The sequence below is a fragment of the Macaca fascicularis genome, chromosome 10, assembly GCF_037993035.2.
Source record: "Macaca fascicularis isolate 582-1 chromosome 10, T2T-MFA8v1.1".
In the NCBI taxonomy this organism is placed as follows: domain Eukaryota; kingdom Metazoa; phylum Chordata; class Mammalia; order Primates; family Cercopithecidae; genus Macaca; species Macaca fascicularis.
The window spans coordinates 107,104,367-107,126,604 of record NC_088384.1 but is presented as its reverse complement, the minus strand read 5'-3'; the positions used below and the strand labels follow the sequence as shown (position 1 = coordinate 107,126,604).

General features: G+C 53.0%; 1 protein-coding gene across 3 annotated transcripts; it reads left to right on the top strand.

The window, feature by feature from the left end:
• The first annotated feature begins 2,773 nt into the window (after positions 1-2,773).
• Positions 2,774-21,936, top strand: KCNG1 (potassium voltage-gated channel modifier subfamily G member 1). 3 transcript variants are annotated; one of them, XM_074005560.1, is made up of 5 exons: positions 2,951-10,598; positions 11,149-11,296; positions 12,563-12,621; positions 14,907-15,706; positions 20,798-21,936. In XM_074005560.1, exons 4-5 carry the CDS (start codon positions 14,933-14,935, stop codon positions 21,563-21,565), a joined length of 1,542 nt encoding a protein of 513 aa, XP_073861661.1. In that variant the 5' UTR covers positions 2,951-10,598; positions 11,149-11,296; positions 12,563-12,621; positions 14,907-14,932; the 3' UTR covers positions 21,566-21,936. The 3 variants fall into 3 exon arrangements, with proteins under 3 accessions (XP_005569410.1, XP_073861661.1, XP_073861660.1); XM_074005559.1 differs by having other exon boundaries at positions 2,951-11,296; XM_005569353.4 differs by lacking the exons at positions 11,149-11,296; positions 12,563-12,621 and having other exon boundaries at positions 2,774-3,009.
• Positions 21,937-22,238: the final 302 nt, after the last annotated feature.

The window sequence follows — 22,238 nt, the reverse complement described above, 5'->3', positions numbered from 1 at the left end:
GCATCCTCACCCTGTGATCATCAGTGAGGAGTCTGACTCTCTGAGACAGTCACATCTATTCCAGAAAACTGTCCTGAGTTCCCGCAGGAATCATTTCCAGGAATATTTTAGAAGCCTGCTCTGTATGTGCCTAGCAGAGTGGAGGCTGCTGGAGAAGGGAGAGAGAGCACACAGTCCTGGCCTTGACGGAGCTCGATCCCCAGTGGGGACACAGATAATACGCAAGTAAAAAAGATAGAAACATGGCCAGGTGCAGTGGCTCACATCTGTAATCCCAGCACTTTGGGAGGCCAAGGTGGGTGGATGTCTTGAGCCTGGGAGTTCCAGACCAGCCTGTCTCTGCAAAAAAATATATTTTGTTTTAAATTAGTGATGCATGGTGGTGCGTGGTAGTCCCAGCTATTCGGAAGTCTGAGGCAGGAGGATCCCTAGAGCCCAGGAGTTAGAGGTTACAGTGAGCTATGATTGCACTACTGCACTCCAGCAGGTGACAGAGCCAGACCCTGTCTCAAAAACAAGATAGAGACAGCAATTTTCTGACTGTGAGCAGTGGCTCACCCCTGTAATTCCAGCATTTTGGGAGGCTGAGGCTGGCAGATCACTAGAGGTTGCAAGTTCAAAACTAGCCTGGCTAACATGGTGAAACTCCATCTTTACTAAAAATACAAAAATTAGCTGGGCATGGTGGTACACATCTGTCGTCCCAGCTACTCAGGAGGCTGAGGCAGGAGAATCACTTGAACCCAGGGGGATGGAGGTTGCAGTGAGCTGAGATCGTGCCCCTGCACTCCAGCCTGGGAGACACAGGGACACTATGTCTCAAAAAAAAAAAAAAAAAAAAAGAATTTTCAGATGGGGAAGGAAGGCAGAAGCCTGATCCACCACAAGAGGAGTGTTTCTCAATATGTAATCCGGGGACCCTCTGACCACGAAAGCCCACCCCACCCCACTAGGGCCCCTCCCCTACACTGCTAGTTGGTCTCCTTGCTGTTTCTCAGACCTGCCTCCCTCTCTCCCACTTGAAGGCCAGTGACTTTGATGTTCTGTCCACCTAGAAAGCTCTCTTCCCATCTTGCGAGATGGGCTCCCTCTCTGGGCTCAGGGCTCCATGTAATCATCACCTCCACAGGAGCCCTCCCCCATAATTCTATCTAAAGCAGCCTGTCTGGCTTCATTCTGCAATCACGTATTTCAGCAGTTTCCCAGCTCTGCCAAGCCCCCAGTAGAAGGTGAGCTCTTGGAAACAGGTCCTTAGGCAGATTCTTGTCTGTCCAGGCCTCCACCTCCCCAGTAAGCCAGTGTTTTTATTCTTGTTGTTTTAGAGGCTGGATCTAGCTCAGCCACTCAGGCTGGCAGTGGTGCCATCATAGCGCACTATAACCTGGAACTCGTATGCTCCTCCTGCCTCAGCCTCCCAAGTAGCTGGGACTGCTGCGCAGGCTAGTGTGCCCTGCGCTCATTTCTTAGAGTTAACCTTAACCCACTTAATGAGCACCCACGACTCCCTAACCCGCGCTCCACTCTTAAGCAGAAGGCCTCAGGCTGGTAGGCAGCAGGGTTTCTTCATATCCTTTCTTGGTTCTCTGATGATGGGCAAAGGCAGTAGTGACAGAAAGGAAAAGAGGAACGGAGTGCAAGCCAAGTGACCCTAAGAGGCCAGCCCTGCCAGCAGCACAGATCCCTCCAACCCAATAGATCCCTCCAACCCAACCTCCAGCATCTGTGCAGCATCCTACCAACTCAGAGGCTAGGCAGCCACACTGGGCGCAAGACCCCAAGACCCCAAGACCTGGTCCAAGTGCCCTGCACCGGCCACGGGAGTGGACGACGAAATGCGGGTCTGCTGGGACCCGGGAGGGCTCTGGGACCTTGGCCCCGCGGGACTGGAAGGGCAAACACCTGGCACGATGCGTACTGGCCCTAGGAAGATGGCACAGCAAGGTGCTGGCAGTCCCTGGGTGGCGGTGGCAGGAAGGGCCCAAGGGCAACATTGCTTCAAGAGGTCGAGAAAAGGCGCCCGATATGTGGCCCCCAGGATGTGGAAGCTTGCTTGGAGCGTGCAGCTCCAGGGCAGCAGCGCGTGGAGGGCCTTAAGGATGCAGTACTTGCCCGGGGTAGGGGGGCAGGGGGCCTGGAGACAGCGGTGCGCTTGAACTTCCAGGGAGAGGCAGGAGACATGGCGCATGTGGTTCCCAGGATGTGGAAGCGCGTGGAGAGCGGCCCCGGGGCAGCGGAGAGTGGGGTTTTAATATCTGGCACATGTAGACCCTGGGGCGGTGTTGCTAGGGGCCCGGACCCTGGACCACCCGCGCACTTGTACCGCGGCGAAAGCTGACAGGGCGCACCACCAGAGGAGGCTGCCGCGCCGCCTGGTGCGTGAAGCTGCAGGGCAGCGGAGCGCAGGGACCTTAAAGGCTGGCGCGTGCAGCCGAAGGGGCCGCAGGGTGGGCCATCCTGGGAAAGCAGACCGGGAAGAAGGCAACGGAAGGGAAGGCGTAGCACCAGCCGTCCCAGACTCGGGCTCAGGAACGTGCCGCGAGGAGCGCAATCCAGCAGGCGCGCCAAGGACCCCGGATCCAAGTGCGGGGTCCCGATTGGGTGCCTGGATGCCCCGTGACGGTGGTGCCGCTGCCACTGTCCCGAAGCCGGGCGAGGCCCGGCGCCGAGCTCTCGGCTGCCCGCCCCTTCTCCCCGCCCCGCGCTCAGTCCCCTCCCTCCGTCCCGCCTCCTGCCCCGCTCCCTCCCTCGGCGGCTGCCGCGCCGCGCTCCCGGCGCACTCGGAGCCCGGCGGGGACCGGGAGGCAGAGACGGGGCGGCCGTGGCTCCGAGGGCGGGAGCTGAGCCGGGCCCCGGGACCGAAGTTTGGCGGCGGCTCCGGGAGGCAGAGCGGGCGCCCCGGGCGGCTTCCAGGCCCCTCTCGCGTCCTCGCCCCGGACCCGTGGGCAGCCGGGGGACGGAAGCCGCGGCCGGGCCAACTCCGAGGCGGGGACGCCGCGACGGGAACTTGAGGTGGGAACTTTGCGCGCTGCAGCCTCGCCGGGCGCCACCGAAGCGCGGGCCGGACCCCGAGCCTGCAAACTCGGGCTCGGGGGCGGCTGCACGTGGCCGTGGCCCTGAACTCCCTGCGGGGGCCTCGAAACCCGCCTGCGGGGAGGCCAGGGCGACAGAGGACCCGGGAGCCACCGCTGGTGGCGGCGTGGAGCGCGCTTGCTACGGCCAAGGTGCAGATCGGGCTTCGGTTCTTCCCAAGGGGTCCCCGGGATGCGAAGTCCGGGACGTTCGCCGCCGTGGTGACCCCGGCGGGGGCGCATCCCGGCTCTGGACCGAGATTTCTACCCGGATCCCGGGAGGAGGGAGAGTTAGGGATTGGGGTGGGGGGGGTGTCTGTCACTTGCTCATTCACTGTATCCTTAGGCACGGTATGGAACCCCCCTCCACCCCCACCATGGGCCTGATTGAGTCAGTCATTAACCATGAACATAACAAGCATTTATTGCGCGCCTACTGTGTGCTAGGCGCTGGGGATACTGAGACAGTTCACTAGGCACCCCAGTAACTGGTAGGAGGGTGGTGGTCTCAGCCTTAGGGTTTCCATATGGGAGAGAGGTTCAGCCCGGAGGTATGGAAGGAAAAGGGTGAAGTTCATTCATTCATTCATAGATTGGACAAAGATCGGTTGAGCACCTATTATGAGCAGCTCATCATGCCAGGCGCTCAACAATCATTCATTCAGTTCACAAACATTTATGGAGGTGCTATCCGGGGGAGAAGTGAAGAGGGATGGGATGGGGGCAGGATAGAATGGGGGCACCCTTCAAGCAGCTTAGAGAGAAGTAAGAATTAAGACCCAGGCCCCCCCTTGGGAGGTTGCAGACTGCTGGGGCGGCCAACTGTAGCAGCCCATGTGTATAGGCAGCAGTCTTGGTTCATCTAATGCATTCATTCTCAAGGTGGGAGGCGTGGAAGCTGGAATTGGTTCTAGAATAGGAAGAAAAGATCTTTTCAAAGCTCCTTAGGGGCGGGTGATGGGGTAGGGTGGGGAGGAGTTGAGAAACACTGATCCAACATTACTGAGGAATGCAGGTGCCCACCAATGGGGTTTATGAGTTAAGTTGTGCATTCAGCAGGCATTTTCTTAAGCACTTGCTGTTATTAAGTCCTTAAAGGGTGTCAGGCACCAAAGTTACCCAGGTAAATGACAGACACTTAGAAGAGGAAGACAGACACATACGCCCCCACCCCCTTGGCTGACTCCCTGAGATAAGTACAGGGGGAAGTGAGAGGAGGGAGCAGGAACTGGTCTGATTCATTGTGGGTTGGGGGAAGCTCCTGCCCTATGAATCTGAGCAGAGGTTTATTCATCAGTGTGTATTTGCTACCCCCATACCCATGATGGCAGAGTCCCTATGGAGAGCCCCACCAGCAGCACATCTCCAAGAAAAGTTTGGCACTGCTGACTGGGGCCATGCGGTGGGCACTGTGGCTAGGGCATGCTGTCCTTCTTTGGGGGATTTTTCAGGCTCTGCCAGACCTGAGCTCTACTTGTGCCTCCTCCAGCTTTTGGAGCTCTGCAGTCACCTGCTAGGAGGGGAGAGAGGGAAGGTGTGTTTGAAAAACAGGCAAGCATTTGCCCCTGGGGATCACCCTCCTCAGTCATTCTCGAAGCCAGCCCGTTCCAGTGGAAAGATGTCTGTCGTGGGACACTCCTAACCTGCAGGGAACTGCAAGCACACTGGAAACGAGGCAGTCTAGGTTCTTCTCCTGAGACCTGAGGGCCCAGGCTCACAGCCTACAGCCTGGGTTCTCAAGCCGTGGGAGTAAAACAATCAACAAAACCCCTAGCTTTGCCAAACTCTGGGTTGCCTTTTTGGCCTCTGGGAGGGAGATGTGACAGTGGAGGCAGAGGTTACTTGCTTCTCCCCATCCCCAAAGACTTTCTCGAAGCTTGTCCTGGAGCCTGGTTGGTGCAGATCTGAGCACCACTTTGAATTCTCTGCACCAGACGCACAGCTGGGCTCTGGCAAGAGGGAAGGGAGATGCCTCAGGAAACAGAAGAACAAAGAGATGTGTGCTGGATACAGGGCTAAGTGACTCAAACCAGCTCCAAGGAACTCACCTCCTGGAGCCTCAGTAGGTACCTTGGCTCAGCTGTCCTTTCTCCACCCTGCTTTCCAATGTTGATGAAGAGTCAACATTGCCTGTTGCTAGAGGTCTAGGAGTACAGGAATCTACTCTTGGTTGATGCATTAAGCCCAGAAATGGAGCCCTTGGGTGAAAAATGGCAGCTGGTAAAGCCCCTTTAAGTAGAATTAATAAAAAGGGAGAGGCGAAGAATCTAGCTGAAGCACTCCATCGCTGTGGACCATTTTTGTCATCCAGCAGACTGTATTTGATTAACAAAATCAGAAATGAAGTGACTTTGCTACAAATAGGATCTGAATTGTGCCTAAGACTGTCCCTTGCCCTGAGGTGAGTCTTCAGTCTCACACCCACACCTCCCCAGGAAGGTCCAATCATGCTCTCCCTCCAGAGGACTCCGGTAAGCAGGTGTCTCCCTTCCTGCCGTCCCGAGGTCCCCACTGCTCCCCCAAGCCTGCTTCTCTGCTTAATTTTGAGCTACAAGGAGGCAAAGAGAAAAGGATCTTCTGGCTCCAGTCCCCAAACACCTCCCCATGGAAGAAGGCAAACGTAAACGTGCATTTGGTGCTATTTTGCTTGCCTGAAGCACAGCAGGGAGGCTCCTCCGGAGGCAGCCTGTCTTTTTTATAGCGGGGAGGGACACTGGCACTTTTTCTCATTTGGGGGCAAGTGAGGGATGGAGGGAAGAGCCCAGCTCCCAGCGCATAATCTCCCCAGGAACTTGGGCCCCAGCTTTCAGGAGGCTGGGCCAAGGCCCAGGGTGGTGGGACTATGGCGAGAACAGACGGCAGGTGGCTAAGAAAGACAGATTCTCCACCAGGGCACAGCAGCTCTCAGAAATCTAACATGCCAGGACCCGGGCCAGGCTAATGGTTGGATCCATTTTGATTAACGTTTTAATTGAGGATTAATGCAGCCTGACCCGCCTCTGAGTCGGCCGGCCAGGAGCCCTAATCCTGACAGATGAAGCTATACTGGCAGTGAAACACTGCGGGGCCTGGGAAAGAGTGGCATGGAGAGAGATGGACAGGTCCCCGAGACACCCACTGGGAGTGAGGGAATGGCAAGGTTGAGAGGCATGGTACGAGAGAGAAACCAAAGCCTACAGAGTGCAGGAGAGAAATGCTTTCCTTCTGGAAAGTTGCCTTGGAGGCTGTGTTAATTTCCTCCTTTCACATACTTGCACACATTTAGTGGCTTAAAACAATACAAATTTGTGATCATTATTATTTTATTTATTTATTTATTTTGAAGACAGGGTCTTGCTCTATCACCCAACTGGAGTGTAGTGTCACTATCATGGCCCACCACAGCCTTGACCTCCTGGGCTCAAGTGTTCCTCCCGCCTCAGCCTCCTGAGTCACTGGGACTAGAAGTACACACCACCACGCTCAGCTAATTTTTTTTTTTAATTGTAGAAACAGGGTCTCACTCTGTTGCCCAGGCTGGTCTTGAACTCCGGAACTCAAGCAGTTCTCTCACCTTGGCCTCCCAAATTGCTAGGATTCCAGGCGAAAGCCACTGCGCCCAGTCTGAATTTATTGTCTCATAGTTTTTGGAGCTCAGAAGACCACGTGAGACTCACTGGGTCAAAATCAAGGCGTCCGCAGGGCTTCTGGAGACGACTGCACCCTCTGCCTCCATTGCCAACATCTCCTTCCCAGAGGCCAAAATGGCAACCCTGAGTTTGGCAAAACTAGGGGTTTTGTCGATTTTTTAATAGCGATAAATACGTTTCCCCAGCCATAGACAATTACCTGCTTCTCCCCATCCTCAAAAACATTCCAAAATCTTGTCCATATGAAATACAGACTAGAAACCCAGTCCTTGATTCACTGCAAGGGGTGGAGACATCGCCCCAGCTCCCCGAAAGGAACAAGTGGTTCAAGGAGGCAGTAAAAGGCAGGGGTCAAAGAGGTTTGGCCTGGAGTCCCACAGACCTAGTTTAATTCTGGCTTCATCGCTTCTTGCCAGACATAAGTTTTCACTTCTCAGAGCCTCAGTTTCTTCATTTATAAAGTGGGGGTATTAGTGATAATGCCCACCTTTTTAGGAAAGGATGGAGACTCATGCAATTAAGCCTTTAGAACAGCACCTGGCACTTAGTGAGTTTGCAGTGGAGGGAGGCTGTGGTTGCTGCTATTTATAACACTTTGTGCACTTAGCACTCTCTCTGCATTCCCCACTGCCACTTGGAAGAGGGACGGAGCGCATAAGACAGAAAGAACAGAGTCCAGAGAGGCCCGCAGTTTTTTGGAACCCCGGAGAGACCTGAAAGCAGTTGGGGTCAGCCCAGGACCATTTGTAGAACCATTTCATGCCCTGATGGAATGTAGCCATGGGGACAGGAGGCCTGGTGACACTGCTCATCCCTGCAGCAAACCTCCGTTCACCAGATCCCCATAATAACCCTGTGAGGTCGGCAATCTTATCCCCATTTTCTAGGGGAGGAGGCAGGCTCAGAGAGGCCAGCGGCTCAGTGAGTGTGATGGCCTGCTCAGGCCACAGGGTTATTAGCAGCAGCAGCAGCAGGGGCGGCTAGCCACGCCTGGCTTGGACCTTCACTCCATCCCATTCCGCCCTCCCAAACCCACCGCACAGGTCCTGCACCTGTACCCTCAGTCATGTGCTGACCTCAGGGTGGTCACGTGACAACTGCCACTCAGAACGCCTTATGGTCTCAATGATCATTTATCTTTGGAAGTATGTTCTCAGCCCTCAGCCATAGCTTATAAGCATCACCTTTTTCCTTAAAGGAAGGATAGAAAAATTGCAAGGAGAGTGTCAGTGGATCTCTGGGCTCCTGAATGGAAATTTGATCAAGGCAGCCCCAGTGCAGAAGATTTTTCTCACGAACCAGAAGGGATTCCATTTCTCCAATGAAGCGGGACTCACAGAGCCTTCCAGAGCCTCTAGGAGATTGACACATTGGGCAGGGGAGTCCTGGCCAAAGCCCAGAGCAGCTCCTGTGCCTCCAGCCCCTGAGAGAGCTCCAGGCATTCCCAGTCCCCTCCCTCACACAGAATCTCCAGGAGAGCCTGTGAAAATTCCTGGGCCTCCCCTTCAGGCATTCCCACTGGGAAGGGAGGGTCCCAGGAATCTGTATCTCCACCAAGCACCCCAAGCAATTCAGAAGGTTCTGTTGTGCTTGTGCTCTTCATTTTTCTTTTTAAACCTGGGTTAAAACCAGGAGTTGTACAAACCACACCGCTTCCCAGCACGCCTCCTCATTGGCCTGTGCCAGGCTGTCTCATCTTACTCATTTTTCTTCTATTTTCCAATCTCCGTGCTTCTTCCCCTTCCTTTGCCCTTCCAGGCACCCTCCATGTGGTTGATATAGATCCTTACATGTGCTTGAGACCTTGTAAAATATGTAATGTGTGTGTGTTCATTTACATAAATAGCACAGTGCTAGAAACTTCTGTTTCTTTTTCCACTCGGCACACTGTTTTTAAGACCTAAATGTGTTGCTAAACTTCCACCCAGTCCATTGCTTCTGATTCCTGGGCAATCTGCAGGATTCCAAAATCTGCCTCTATGAAGACCTGCCTGTCCACTCCCCCGGGGATGGATGCTAGGGGACCTCCTGGTACCTTAAACAACACAGAACACACATTCTTGTACCTAGTTTGTTACTGTCTTCCATCTGGTTCCCCAGGAGCAAACCCTGAGTGAAGGATTTGAGTGCAAATAATTTATTACTGACAATGTCTGCCACAACCCTCTGTGGTCCCAGGTCTGGGAAATATACCCAGAAGTGGGATTCTGGGTCACAGGGCAGCAGCATCCTCATTCCCTCATTACCACCCAGTGGCTTTCCCAGAGTGCTGGCCAGCCCACACACCCTCCAGCAATGGGATCCGGGGGTCAGATGATGCTGGATCCAAATCCCAGTGGGTCAGGTCAGAAAAGAAGATTCTCTTGGGAAGCAGGGAGCGGGGCAGCCGACTCTTCTCGTAGCTCGTGAGAATTCCGAGGCGACTACTGAGGGTTCACTGAGTATCAGGCATGGAGCCAAGCGTATCACCTATGCCATCTGCTTTTGTCCTCACCATAACTCAAGGAGGCAGGAGCTGTTTATAGCCTCATTATACAGATAAAGAAACTGAGTCTCAGGGGTAGGGCATGACTTGCTGAAAGTCACAGAGCAACTGGCCTTGAACCCAGGTCTCCTGATTTTAAAGCCTGTGCGCCCTTCTGCTTCCTCAGCTTGGGGTGGTTGGCACATTGTCCCCTGAGCTGGAGCAGAACCAGAACCAGAACCAGCTTTTTTTCAACATCCTTTTTTTTTTTTTCTCAAGACAGAGTCTTGCTCTGTCGCCCAGGCTGGAGCGCAGTGGCACCATCTCCGCTCACTGCAACCTCCGCCTCCCAGGTTCAAGCAATTCTCCTGCCTCAGTCTGCCCAGTAGCTGGGATTACAGGCGCCCACCACCACGCCCAGCTTAATTTTGTATTTTTAGTAGAGATGGGGTTTCACCACGTTGGCCAGGCTGGTCTCAAACTCCTGGCCTCAAGTGATCCCACCCGCCTCGGCCTCCCAAAGTGCTGGGATTACAGGCGTGAGCCACCATGCCCGGCCTCAGCATCCCATCTCCTATTGCAACTGTCACAAATTACCACAAACTGAGTGGCTTAAGACAGCCCAATTGTATTATCTTACAGGTCTGAAAGTCAGAGGTTGGAAATGGGTCTGCCTGGGCTAATATTGAGTGTTGGCAAGGCTCTGCTCCTTTCTGCAGGCTCCAGGAAGCTCATTTCCTTGCCTCCTCCAGCCTTTGGAGGCCACCTGCATTCCTTGACTCATGGCCCCTTCCTCCATCTTCAAAGCCAGCAGTGGCCAGTGGAGTCATTCTCATGCCACAGCCCTCTGCCGCTCTGCCTCCTGCTTGCTTCTTCTTCCACAAATAAGGACCCTGTTGATTACACTGGGCCCGCCCAGATCATCCAAGATAATTTCCCATCTCAGGTCAGCTGATTAGCAGCCTTAAGTCCATTTGTAACCTTCATTCCTCCTTGCGATGCAGTCTAACATAGTCACAGGTTCCAGAGATTAGGATTAGGACATGGGCATCAAGGGGATTGTGGGGACATTTTTCTGCCTACCATATGCCCTGCACTGACCACTCTGGCCTGATGTGATGCACCTTCAGTGGTTACCGGACACCGGACACAGGGCACAGGTGAGGCCCCTGCCTCTGGCTTCACCATAGCTCTGCTACCCGGTGGCCCCCCTGCCCTTGCCAGTCTAGCCAGGTCAAAGCTGCCAGGTGACACCCTCCCCCCCGGCAAACACACACCCATCAGCTCAGCATTGATGGTCTGGCACCATCCTTGGAAGACACCCATCTCCACCCTCCCTCCTGGATTTTGCCGGCATCCTCTTCGGTCCATCGTCCCACAGCCGGGAACGGCTTCCTCTGACTCGGCTCACCATAGCGCCACCTATCGGTAGCCTCGGTAAATGGTACCCTTGGAATCCTGATTCTCTTTGCCGCTCCCCCAGGCCCCATTCCTCAGCCAGTCCTGAAGGCTCTTCCTCCAAAGTTCATCCCAAATCCCTCCCGTTCTCCAGGACTTCCACCGCTGCAAACCTTAGTCATTTCCACAATGACTTCCATAGCCTCCAGCCTGGGTTCCCCAGCCCACTCGCTGTCCACTGACCTGGCAGGTGCACATGGACTCCTTGTCCCTTGCAGAATAAGCCCCAGCTCCTTATTGTCAGTCCCTGGGCCTGGCTGCACCTAGCCCCTGCCCCCCTCCGCTTCTCCCAGCTTCCCCTCGCTCTGTGCTCGGCCTTCTCTGGTCTTTGATCATCCAAGCCCACCCCCAAGTCAGGGAGAAAATTCTTGCCACTCCCTCTGCCAGCTCCTCACAGAGCTGGATCCATCCATGCGGCTCAGCCCCATGTCCCCTCCTCCCAGAAGCCCTTCCTCACCCCTCCAGCCAGTGTTGCCCCACATCCCACAGTAGTCATTCTCCATCTTTCCCCTTGCTCTGTCAACAACAGGGCAGTCGCTGCAGCCTGAAATGACTTGTGTGCTCATTTGGAAGCAGCCTCTCCCACCAGAAGGTCACCTCCGTGAGGACAAGGGCTGGGTCTGTCTTGTTCTCTGCCGTGTCTCCGGCTCTAACACAGAGTCTGAGTCTGACACGTGGTGAGTGTTCAGTAACTATTGAATAAATGAGCAAATGAATGAATGAATGAATGACACCTGCCTCCAGACTTCGCCTCACCTCCCCCATCGCAGCCTCTGCCTCAAACAGCTTCCTCTCCCCAAGCATCCATAGACCCTCGGAGGCAAAATCACTAAAACCCACCATGCTGTAGAACTAACAGAACTAACACCATGGAGAAATAAAAATTTTCTTGTGAGGATGTCAGGCCAAGTGAAAAGCAGCATTATTTTTCAGAAGCCCAGGCTTTGGGGCCTCTTTGATTTATGAACTTTAGTGTAGGGTCTAGAGGTGCTGAGCCGTCCATCTCACAGCAGATCGGGTATCTGCAAGACCAAAGGCCATGGAAAAATATGCCTGTTCTTCCTTTACCAAGTTCCGGCCTCGGCATCTCCCCAGGGAACTCTGGCTTTGAGAACAAGGTTGTTACTGTGTTTATTACCCTCCGAGTAGCATCAGCCTCTCCATACTCACCTTGCTGCTGAGACAGGATCACTTTCCACACAGGAAACTCACATGGGGGCAGGGCATGAAGGAAATAAATCGCTAATTGGGGGAGTTTTCTACTGGAGGGAAAGCCGGGAGGGTTGAAAGAAGAAATTCCTGAAAAGAAGAGGTGATTAAATCCATGGAGATTCACAAGAGCCCTCCAGGGCTTGTGTGAGGCACTTTCCCTTTACCTCCATCACCATTCTTGCCAAAGAGAATGTCACTTTTTCTCTTGTCTGTGGTAGCAAAGATGAAACAGCAGAGCTGAAAAGAGAGATCACCAAGGAAAGTGCCTGAAAGGGATTATTCCCACGCCTCCAAGGGATCCTGGCAGGCTGTGCCTGAGGAGATGGGTTCCAATTTTAGGTGAAGTTAAAAACACTCTCACCGTCTAAAATCAAATCATTTTTCTTTTAAACACAGGTGTACCCTAGTTTTCCAAACCCTGATCTATGCAATTGTGGCCTTCCCCAAAGATCAGTGAGTAGCAGAGGGATGATGTGCTTTTGTAAAGCAATTCCTCTTAGGAAGGAGGCCCTTTTAAGCGTGAGACACCCTGCCTCTCCTTCCAGTAGCTTTGAGGGTAGGGAAGGAAGAAGTCCATGTGAGTTAATATTTTGACCTCAGTTCCCCAGAAGTCGCCTTATCATGTTGGTCTCATCAACAGGAGATGTACTCATTTAGCAAGCACTTCTTTGAGCCCTTACAGTGCTGAGCGCAGGGATTCAGAGATGACTGAAGCACGTTTCTTCCCCCAGGGAGCAGGCTGCCTAATGAAGGAGCCAGGCTTGCACACAGACAATTCTAGAACTGGGTGGTAAGTGCCGTGAAGACAGATGCACCAGTTGTAAGGGGAGGGGTGCTCAATTTAGCTGGAAGAGCCAAGGAAGGCTTCCTGGATGAACGTGACTGTCCAGCTCACCCCTGCATCCATCCTCAAGGTGATGTTTGCGTCACCTGAGCAAACATGGCATTGCTTTCATAGCTGTGCATTTCTTTGTCCGTTGCTTCTGATTTATGGCAAGTGATACCTGTTTTCCATTAATGGAAACAATATAAGTTATCCCTTTAAGATAAATAATAATAGGTCAGGCGCGGTAGCTCACACCTATAATCCCAGCACTTTGGGAGGCCAAAGTGGGCAGATCACCTGAGGTCAGGAGTTCAAGACCAGCCTGGCCAACATGGCAAAACCATTTCTACTAAAAATACAGAAATTAACCGGGTGTGGTGGCACACCTGTAGTCCCAGCTATTCGGGAGGCTGAGGCACGAGAATTGCTTGAACCCAAGGCGCAGAGGTTGCAGTGAGCCAAGATGGTGCCACTGCGCTCCAGCCTAGGCAATAGAGTGAGACTCTGTCTCAAAAATAATAGTAATAATAGACAATAATTACTGAGTACCTACTATGTGCCAGGCACTGCATTAAATGCTCCTATGTACATAATTCACTTAGGCCTCCCAGTAATCTTATCAAATAGGTCACGTGGCTGTACCCATTTTACAGACAAGGAAATTGAGACACACCAAGGTTGAGTCATTTGCCTAGGCTGTGTGACTCCAAAGTCTACGTTCATAACCACTAACCAGGCTTCTCCACCTCAGCATTAAGGACATTTGGGACCAAATAAATGTCTGTTGTGGGGACTGTCCTGTGCATTGTAGGACATGCAACAGCATTCCCTGGCCTCTACCTACTAAATGTCAATAGCATCCCCAGTCATGACCAGCAAAAATGCCTCCAGGCATTGCTACATGTCTTTTGAGAGACAAAATCAGCCCTATGAGAACTGTAGGTCTACACTAAATTGTTTTTCCAAGCCAAATAAATACCAAAAAAGGTTAATTTAAAATAAAATGTTGGCCGGGCGCGGTGGCTCAAGCCTGTAATCCCAGCACTTTGGGAGGCCGAGACGGGCGGATCACTAGGTCAAGAGATCGAGACCATCCTGGCTAACACGGTGAAACCCCGTCTCTACTAAAAAATACAAAAAACTAGCCGGGTGAGGTGGCGGGCGCCTGTAGTCCCAGCTACTCAGGAGGCTGAGACAGGAGAATGGCCCGAACCCGGGAGGCGGAGCTTGCAGTGAGCTGAGATCCGGCCACTGCACTCCAGCCTGGGCGACAGAGCGAGACTCCGTCTCAAAAAAAAAAAAATAAATAAATAAATAAATAAATAAATAAATAAAATGTTAAGTAAATAACAGTACATGTGTCACCTGAAAATCCACTAGGATGTCAGCTGCCTGGGATCAGAGACCCCCTTCACATTCTGCACACGGCTGCATCCCCAGTGCGTAGATGGATATGGGAGAATCGTGAAGGCTGGGAGATGCTGAACAATATTGTTGCTATTTCACTATTAGGTGAATGTCTTTGTCAGCTCAGGCTGATGTAACCAAATATTAATACCACAGACTGGGTGGCTTCAGCAACACTTATTTCTCCCAGTTCTGTCGGCTGCAAGTCCAAGAGCAGGGTGCCAGCACTCTCCTCCAGGCTTCACACTTAGATGCCTCCCTGAGTGTTCATATGGCAGAGAGAAAGCCCTGGTGTCCCTTCCTTTTTTTTTTTTTTTTTTTTTTTTTTTGAGATGGAGTCTTGCTCTGTCACCCAGGCTGGAGTGCAGTGGCACAATCTCAGCTCACTGCAACCTTCACCTCCCAGATTCAAGTGATCCTCATGCCTCAGCCTCCCTAGTGACTAGGATTACAGGTGCATGCCACCATGCCTAGCTAGTTTTTCTATTTTTAGTAGAAACAGGGTTTCACCATGTTGGCCAGGCTGGTCTCAAACTCCTGACTTCAGGTGATCCACCCGCCTCAGCCTCCCAAGCATGAGCCACTGCGCCCGGCCTGTCTTCCTCTTCTTATAAGAACACGAATCCCATCGTGGGGACTTTGCTGTCATAACCACATCTGAACCAAATCACATCTCAAAAGCCCCCACCTCCTAATACCATGCCATGCAGGGCTAAGGACTACAGCTTATGGATGTGGGGGACAAAGATTCCATCCCTAACTGAGTATCTGCGGAGTCTGCATTCTCAGCAAGGTGAAGCTAAGGGTAGTCACTAAGGGTCTTTCCTCCCTTCTCCCCACAGGCCCGAGAGGGATGTGAAGGCTCAAAATGACCCTCTTACCGGGAGACAATTCTGACTACGACTACAGCGCGCTGAGCTGCACCTCGGACGCCTCCTTCCACCCGGCCTTCCTCCCGCAGCGCCAGGCCATCAAGGGCGCGTTCTACCGCCGGGCGCAGCGGCTGCGGCCGCAAGATGAGCCCCCTCAAGGCTGCCAGCCCGAGGACCGCCGCCGTCGGATCATCATCAACGTGGGCGGCATCAAGTACTCACTGCCCTGGACCACGCTGGACGAGTTCCCGCTGACGCGCCTGGGCCAGCTCAAGGCCTGCACCAACTTCGACGACATCCTCAACGTGTGCGATGACTACGACGTCACCTGCAACGAGTTCTTCTTCGACCGCAACCCGGGGGCCTTCGGCACCATCCTGACCTTCCTGCGCGCGGGCAAGCTGCGGCTGCTGCGCGAGATGTGCGCGCTGTCCTTCCAGGAGGAGCTGCTGTACTGGGGCATCGCGGAGGACCACCTGGACGGCTGCTGCAAGCGCCGCTACCTGCAGAAGATCGAGGAGTTCGCGGAGATGGTGGAGCGGGAGGAAGAGGACGATGTGCTGGACAGCGAGGGCCGCGACAGCGAGGGCCCGGCCGAGGGCGAGGGCCGCCTGGGGCGCTGCATGAGGCGACTGCGCGACATGGTGGAGAGGCCGCACTCGGGGCTGCCCGGCAAGGTGTTCGCCTGCCTGTCGGTGCTCTTCGTGACCGTCACCGCCGTCAACCTCTCCGTCAGCACCTTGCCCAGCCTGAGGGAGGAGGAGGAGCAGGTAAGAGCCCATGCCCCGCGGGGAGATGCGCCACCATGAGGGAAGGGACGCTGAGCATTGTCACCTCTTCCAGGAAGCCTCCCCTGATTGCACACTGGCTGAATAGTATCCCTGGTCCCTCCTGACATTAGGAATGTTTGTGTGCATGGTCTGCCTCCCTGTTAATATGTGAGCGCGTGGGGGTCCATTCCTGTGCCTGTCCTGGCCTCCACTGTGCCTGCCACTGCACTCTCCCTTGCCAGTATCTAGAACGGTGTCCAGCACAAACAGGCACTCAACCACTATCTGTTGAACGAACAAATGAGTGGATAAATGGATGGCATGATTTTTGACGTGCCTGGCCCTGAGCGAAGCATATTACATAGATCATCAAATTTATCTCAACTACTTGGCTCTTTCTCAACCTTCCTAATCCTTTGCATCATAGTAGCCCAGACACATTTTCTGGGTCCTGAAGATAATTTTTACTGATGGGTACATGTGTGTCTACAAATGGTGAGCATTTCTTTTTGTTACATAAGAGAATGAATGGAAAGTTTATTTACTCTAGCGCCTGACACGGGGTGTGTGCTACGGTCTAAGGGCTCCCACTCATCTGGGAGTTCACGGGAGCCGGGAGCTGGGCTGCATGTGCCACCTACGTCTTATCTCCCCAGGGAGTGATAAGAGCCCTGGGAAGCTCCCTGGAGCAACCCTGCGGGGGAAGTGTTTTCACACCCACTCGGTATTTGAGGACACTGCCCAACCCCAGGTCTAAGTCCAGTCTATGTTTGTAAGCATGGAAATATGGCTCCCACGTGGCAGCTTGGGGACCTAATATCGCCCCACCGGACTATGTGATTTGGGAAACACAGTTTCCCAAAAATTGGACTTGGTTGACAACATTAAAAGTGACGGTTTTTCACATAAAAATTCAAAATCTCAGCTTCTTTTAAAAATCATAAGATCAGGCCAGGTATGGTGGCTCATGCCTATAATCCCAACATTTTGGGAGCTGGAGGCAGAAGGATCGCTTGAGCCCAGGAGTCCAAAATCATGCTGGGCAATGTAGTGAGACCCTGTCTCTACAAAACAAACAAACAAAACCAAAAAAAATTTTTTTAATTAGCCAGGTGTGGTGGCTTGTACCTGTAGTCCCAGCTACTTGGGAGGCTGAGGCAGGAGGATTGCTTGAGCCTTGGAGGTGAGGCTGCAGTGAACCGTGATCACCCCACTGCACTCCAGCCTGGGCAACAGAGTAAGACCCCATCTCTAAAAAATAAAATTAAAAAAAAAATTCTAAGGTTGGGTCCCTCCCCTCCCCTACTGCTGCCAACATACACACCAACCTGCAGTCCTACATGGCAGCTCCTGGGGACAACCAAGTCCACAGGGGCCCAGTTCAGTCTCCTTGTGTATGAGACCATGGGCCTTTGAGTTGGTGACTCCTTCCCTATATATGGGGATTCTGTAAGCTTCAAGAAAGACCGAAAGGTCTCAGAGGTACAAACTGTATAGGCAGTGGAGAAACAGGTATGGTGGTGCGAAATGAATGTAAATATCATGCCAGCCAGTATTTTTTGAGCACTGACTGTATACCCTGCATGTGCTAAGTGCTTTACATGCACTCTCGAATTTCACATTAGAAGTACTCACCATATCAGGATTTTTCCACTTATGTATGTGGAGGAAGTAGCAATAGCTGTTGCATTAATAATCCACAGAGGGCTGCTGGTATTTTTTGTATACCTTGAATTTTTTTTTTTTTTTTAAGAGACAGGGTCTTGCTTGGCTGCCCAGGCTGGCCTCAAACTCCTTGCTTCAAGTGATCCTCCCACCTCTGCCTCCCAAAGTGCTAAGATGACACTGTACTAGAGTACAGTGGTGCAATCTTGGCTCACTGCAACCTCCACCTCCCAGATTGAAGCGATTCTCATGTCTCATGTACATGCGCTCTCGAATTTCACATTAGAAGTACTCACCGTGTCAGGATTTTTCCACTTATGTATGTGGAGGAAGGGAGCCCCCATGCCTGGCTTATAAGCTGAATTTTTAAATGGGTATTAAGAAAATAGCGTTCGGCCCGGCGCGGTGGCTCAAGCCTGTAATCCCAGCACTTTGGGAGGCCGAGGCGGGCGGATCACGAGGTCAGGAGATCGAGACCATCCTGGCTGACACGGTGAAACCCCGTCTCTACTAAAAAATACAAAAAACTAGCCGGGCGAGGTGGCGGGCGCCTGTAGTCCCAGCTACTGGGGAGGCTGAGGCAGGAGAATTGCGTGAACCCGGGAGGCGGAGCCTGCAGTGAGCTGAGATCCGGCCACTGCACTCCAGCCTGGGCGGCAGAGCGAGACTCCGTCTCAAAAAAAAAAAAAGAAAATAGCGTTCAACTAGTAAAGTTAACTTTTTAAACTTTTTTTAATTAGATAAACAATTTTAGGCCACATGTGGTGGCTCACGCCTGTAATCCCAGCAATTTGGGCGGCTGAGGCAGGTGGATCACTTCAGGTCAGGAGTTCAAGACCAGCCTGGCCAACATGGCAAAACCCCATCTCTACTAAAAATACAAAAATTAGCTGGGCATGTTGGCACTCGCTTGTAATCCTAGCTACTTGGGAGGCTGAGACATGAGAATCACTTCAATCTGGGAGGTGGAAGTTGCAATGAGCCAAGATCTCTCCACTGTACTCCAGTCTGGGCAACAGAGTGAGACTCTGTCTGGAAAAAAAAAAAAATTAGAGATGGTGTGTTGCTATGTTGCCCAGGTTGGACTCGAACTCTTGGACTCAAGCATTCCTCCTGCCTCAGTCTCCTGAATAGCTGGGACTACAGGCAACTGCCATCACACCCAGCTGGTAAAATTAACTTTTAATAAGCATGAGTAGTAGTGATGATGAGGTCAGGGCTAGAGCCAGATAGCCTGAATTCAAATCCTGCTTTCTCCTCTCTAGGTGGGTAGTAGCTGTGGGCAAGTTACTTAACCTCTTTGAGCCTCTGATTTCTCACCAGTCCAGGGTGGGTATGAACAGGCCCACCTCACAGTGTTGCAAGGATTCAGTGAGTTCACATGAAGTGATTAGAAGTGATTGGGGCCGGATGCAGTGACTCACAACTGTAATCCCAGCACTTTGGGAGGCTGAGGCAGGCGGATCACTTGAGGTCGGGAGTTCAAGACCAGCCTGAGCAACATGGAGAAACCCTGTCTCTACTAAAAATACAAAATTAGCCAGACGTGGTGGCACATGCTTATAATCCCTGGTACTCAGGAGGCTGAGGCAGGAGAATCGCTTGAACCTGGGAAGCGGAGGTTGTGGTGAGCCAAGATTGCACCACTGTACTCCAGCCTGGGCAACAAGAGCAAAAAAAAAAAAAAAAAAAAAAAAAAGTGATTGGGCTGAGTGAGTCCACACCACATGAAGGGATTAGAAGTGGTGCATAGCGAGTGTGTAGACAGTCCTCTCTTAAGGATTATGGTCAAGAAGAAAAAGAAAGAAGAGGGGAAATGCTCACCACTTGAGACCTGTCTGGAAATTGCTGTGCCTAGTGTAAGTTTCTTCTCAGCTCCAACATCTTTGATCGTGATTTTATCAGGAAAATACTAATAAAGCCACTGTTTTGTTCGACTTCTGATACTGGCTTTTTGAAAAAATAATAATACCTTGCCTTTTTAAGGATTCAGTGAAAATGCTGTTCTTCAACTTCTTTTTGGGGCCCAGAGTGGGATTCACTGCTTCACTTGCTCCTTGTGCACACATTTGAGTGCCTACTGTATGCAGGCACTACAGGGGAGACAGGGTGACCAGGACAAGTCTTCCAACCTCAAGGAGCTTCAAGTCTATTGGAGTTGGGATGGATTAGTGGCGCCACCCCCCATCACCATAAGCATGAGACACAAGCCAAGGAGGCTCTGTGTGGCAGGCCCACTGACAATGCTGGAGCTACTTAGTGGGGCACACTCCAGGAAGGCTTCCCAGAGGAAGGGGCTTCCCATCCCAGAGGTCTAAGACCTTAAAGCCCCACCAGGTATTAGCTCATATCTCCAGCCTCTAACATATTCCTAGAGACAGAATTGTTCAAGTGGGACGTGTCGAACTCAGCCATAACCCAGAACTTCCAAGATGTCCCAGGCTGGAACCACGCTGGCCTCTCCTCTCTGCCAAAGGCCCCTTCAAGGATGAGGCCCAAATCCACTCAAGGACTGTTTACCACCCAGTTATATTGCAGACCAGAGAGGCAAGCTGGCAGCCTGCATGCCAAAGCCAGTAAAAATATGTTTCCGTGGACCATAGAGTATTTCTTTGCATTGAATTATCACCAGGACTTAAATCAACATTTTATCTATTTAACCAACATTATCACCAACATTTATCACCAGGAGAGTTCATGTAAAACTGCACATTTCCAGCCTCTTTTGAAAGCTTCAGTGAGGCAGCCTTAGCTTAAATTTGCCCTGGGCAGTGATGGGGGCACTGAACATGACTATCCCTCAGAGTCCATTGGGAGCCATGGAGGGTGCTAAGCAGAGGAGGAACAGGATCCCTCTGGCTATGTGTAGAAAATGGACTGAAGGGATGAGGGAGCCCATTGGAGAGGTGACTGCAACTGTCCAGGCAAGAAAGAACGGTTGCCCGACCAGGTGGGAGCAGTGGGCCATGGGTCTGATTGTCTCACTGTTTTAAAAGAGACTTCCTGGGAGTTATACACAAGGTGGTAAGGATGACACCAGGTCTTTTGTCATGAGCAATTGGAAAGATGGGATTGCCGAAAGCGAGGGAGGGAAACCACCAGTGGGCAGAGGAAACCAGGATCCCATGGCAAGTTCGAGATGCCCCTCAGACAGCCAGGTGGGAGCGTCAGGGAGGCAGCCGGTTGGGGGTCGAGTTCAGGGCCGAGGTGGGGGCTGGAGAGAGAGATGAGGAGCAGCCAGAGTAGAGATGGTGCTTAGTGCTGCAGGCCTCAGAGTGGGCACAACTAGGGAGAGGACCCGGGGCCACTCAACCTGGAGAGGTCACCTTCCGCCTGGGAAACCCAGCAGGGCACAGGGCAGAGCTTCTGCGCTCCTTCCCTGGTGGACCCGCTGACCCCTCCGGCGTCCCTTCCCCTCTCTCCCAGGGCCACTGTTCCCAGATGTGCCACAACGTCTTCATCGTGGAGTCGGTGTGCGTGGGCTGGTTCTCCCTAGAGTTCCTTCTGCGGCTCATTCAGGCCCCCAGCAAATTCGCCTTCCTGCGGAGCCCGCTGACGCTGATCGACCTGGTGGCCATCCTGCCCTACTACATCACGCTGCTGGTGGACGGCGCCGCTGCGGGCCGCCGCAAGCCCGGCGCGGGCAACAGCTACCTGGACAAGGTGGGGCTGGTGCTGCGCGTGCTGCGGGCGCTGCGCATCCTGTACGTGATGCGCCTGGCGCGCCACTCCCTGGGGCTGCAGACGCTGGGGCTCACAGCCCGCCGATGCACCCGCGAGTTCGGGCTCCTGCTGCTCTTCCTCTGCGTGGCCATCGCCCTCTTCGCGCCCCTGCTCTACGTCATCGAGAACGAGATGGCCGACAGCCCCGAGTTCACCAGCATCCCTGCCTGCTACTGGTGGGCCGTCATCACCATGACGACGGTGGGCTATGGCGACATGGTACCCAGGAGCACCCCGGGCCAGGTGGTGGCCCTGAGCAGCATCCTGAGCGGCATCCTGCTCATGGCCTTCCCAGTCACCTCCATCTTCCACACCTTCTCCCGCTCCTACCTGGAGCTCAAGCAGGAGCAGGAGAGGGTGATGTTCCGGAGGGCGCAGTTCCTCATCAAAACCAAGTCGCAGCTGAGCGTGTCCCAGGACAGTGACATCTTGTTCGGAAGTGCCTCCTCGGACACCAGAGACAATAACTGAGCGCAGAGGACACGCCTGCCCTGCCTGCCATCTGTGGCCCGAAGCCATTGCCATCCACTGCAGACGCCTGGACAGGGACAGGCCGCTTCCGAGTGCAGTCCTGGCGCAGCACCGACTCCCACGCACCCGGGGAAGGACACCCTCACTCCCACCCCCCGGGAAGGACACCCGCACATCAGCAGAGGGGCCCTGCCCCTCCGCCTGCAGCCATGAAAGGAAGCCGGGTCATCAGCCCAGCCCCGCCCGCCCCAACCCCTATGTCTGTTTCCCTCAGTAAGGAGATGGCTTATTCTTTTCACCATGCGAATAACATGCCCAGCAAAAACTTGCTTTATGGGTCTGCCTGGAGAAAAATACAAACAGCAACAACATGTCTGTCTCTAATGTGGATCATGTCCAGGGAAAGGAAACTGATGAAAAAGAGAGAATGCCTTCCATGGGGCTCTCTTAAAAGGGGGAGCTGGGTTTCCCAGCAAAGCCAGCGTGTGGGGACTGGAAGTAAAGGGCCCTGTGTGCTTGGGTCGTTCAGGCCCAGTAGGGCTCTACTGGGCCTGAAAAAGAGAGAGAACAGACACTTTTAGGAAAATGACTTGTGAATACTGTACTCCCTCTCTCGTTTCTCTTTGACTCCCCCCACCTCCGGGGCCTTTCTTTCTCCTTTTTCCCTTTTATC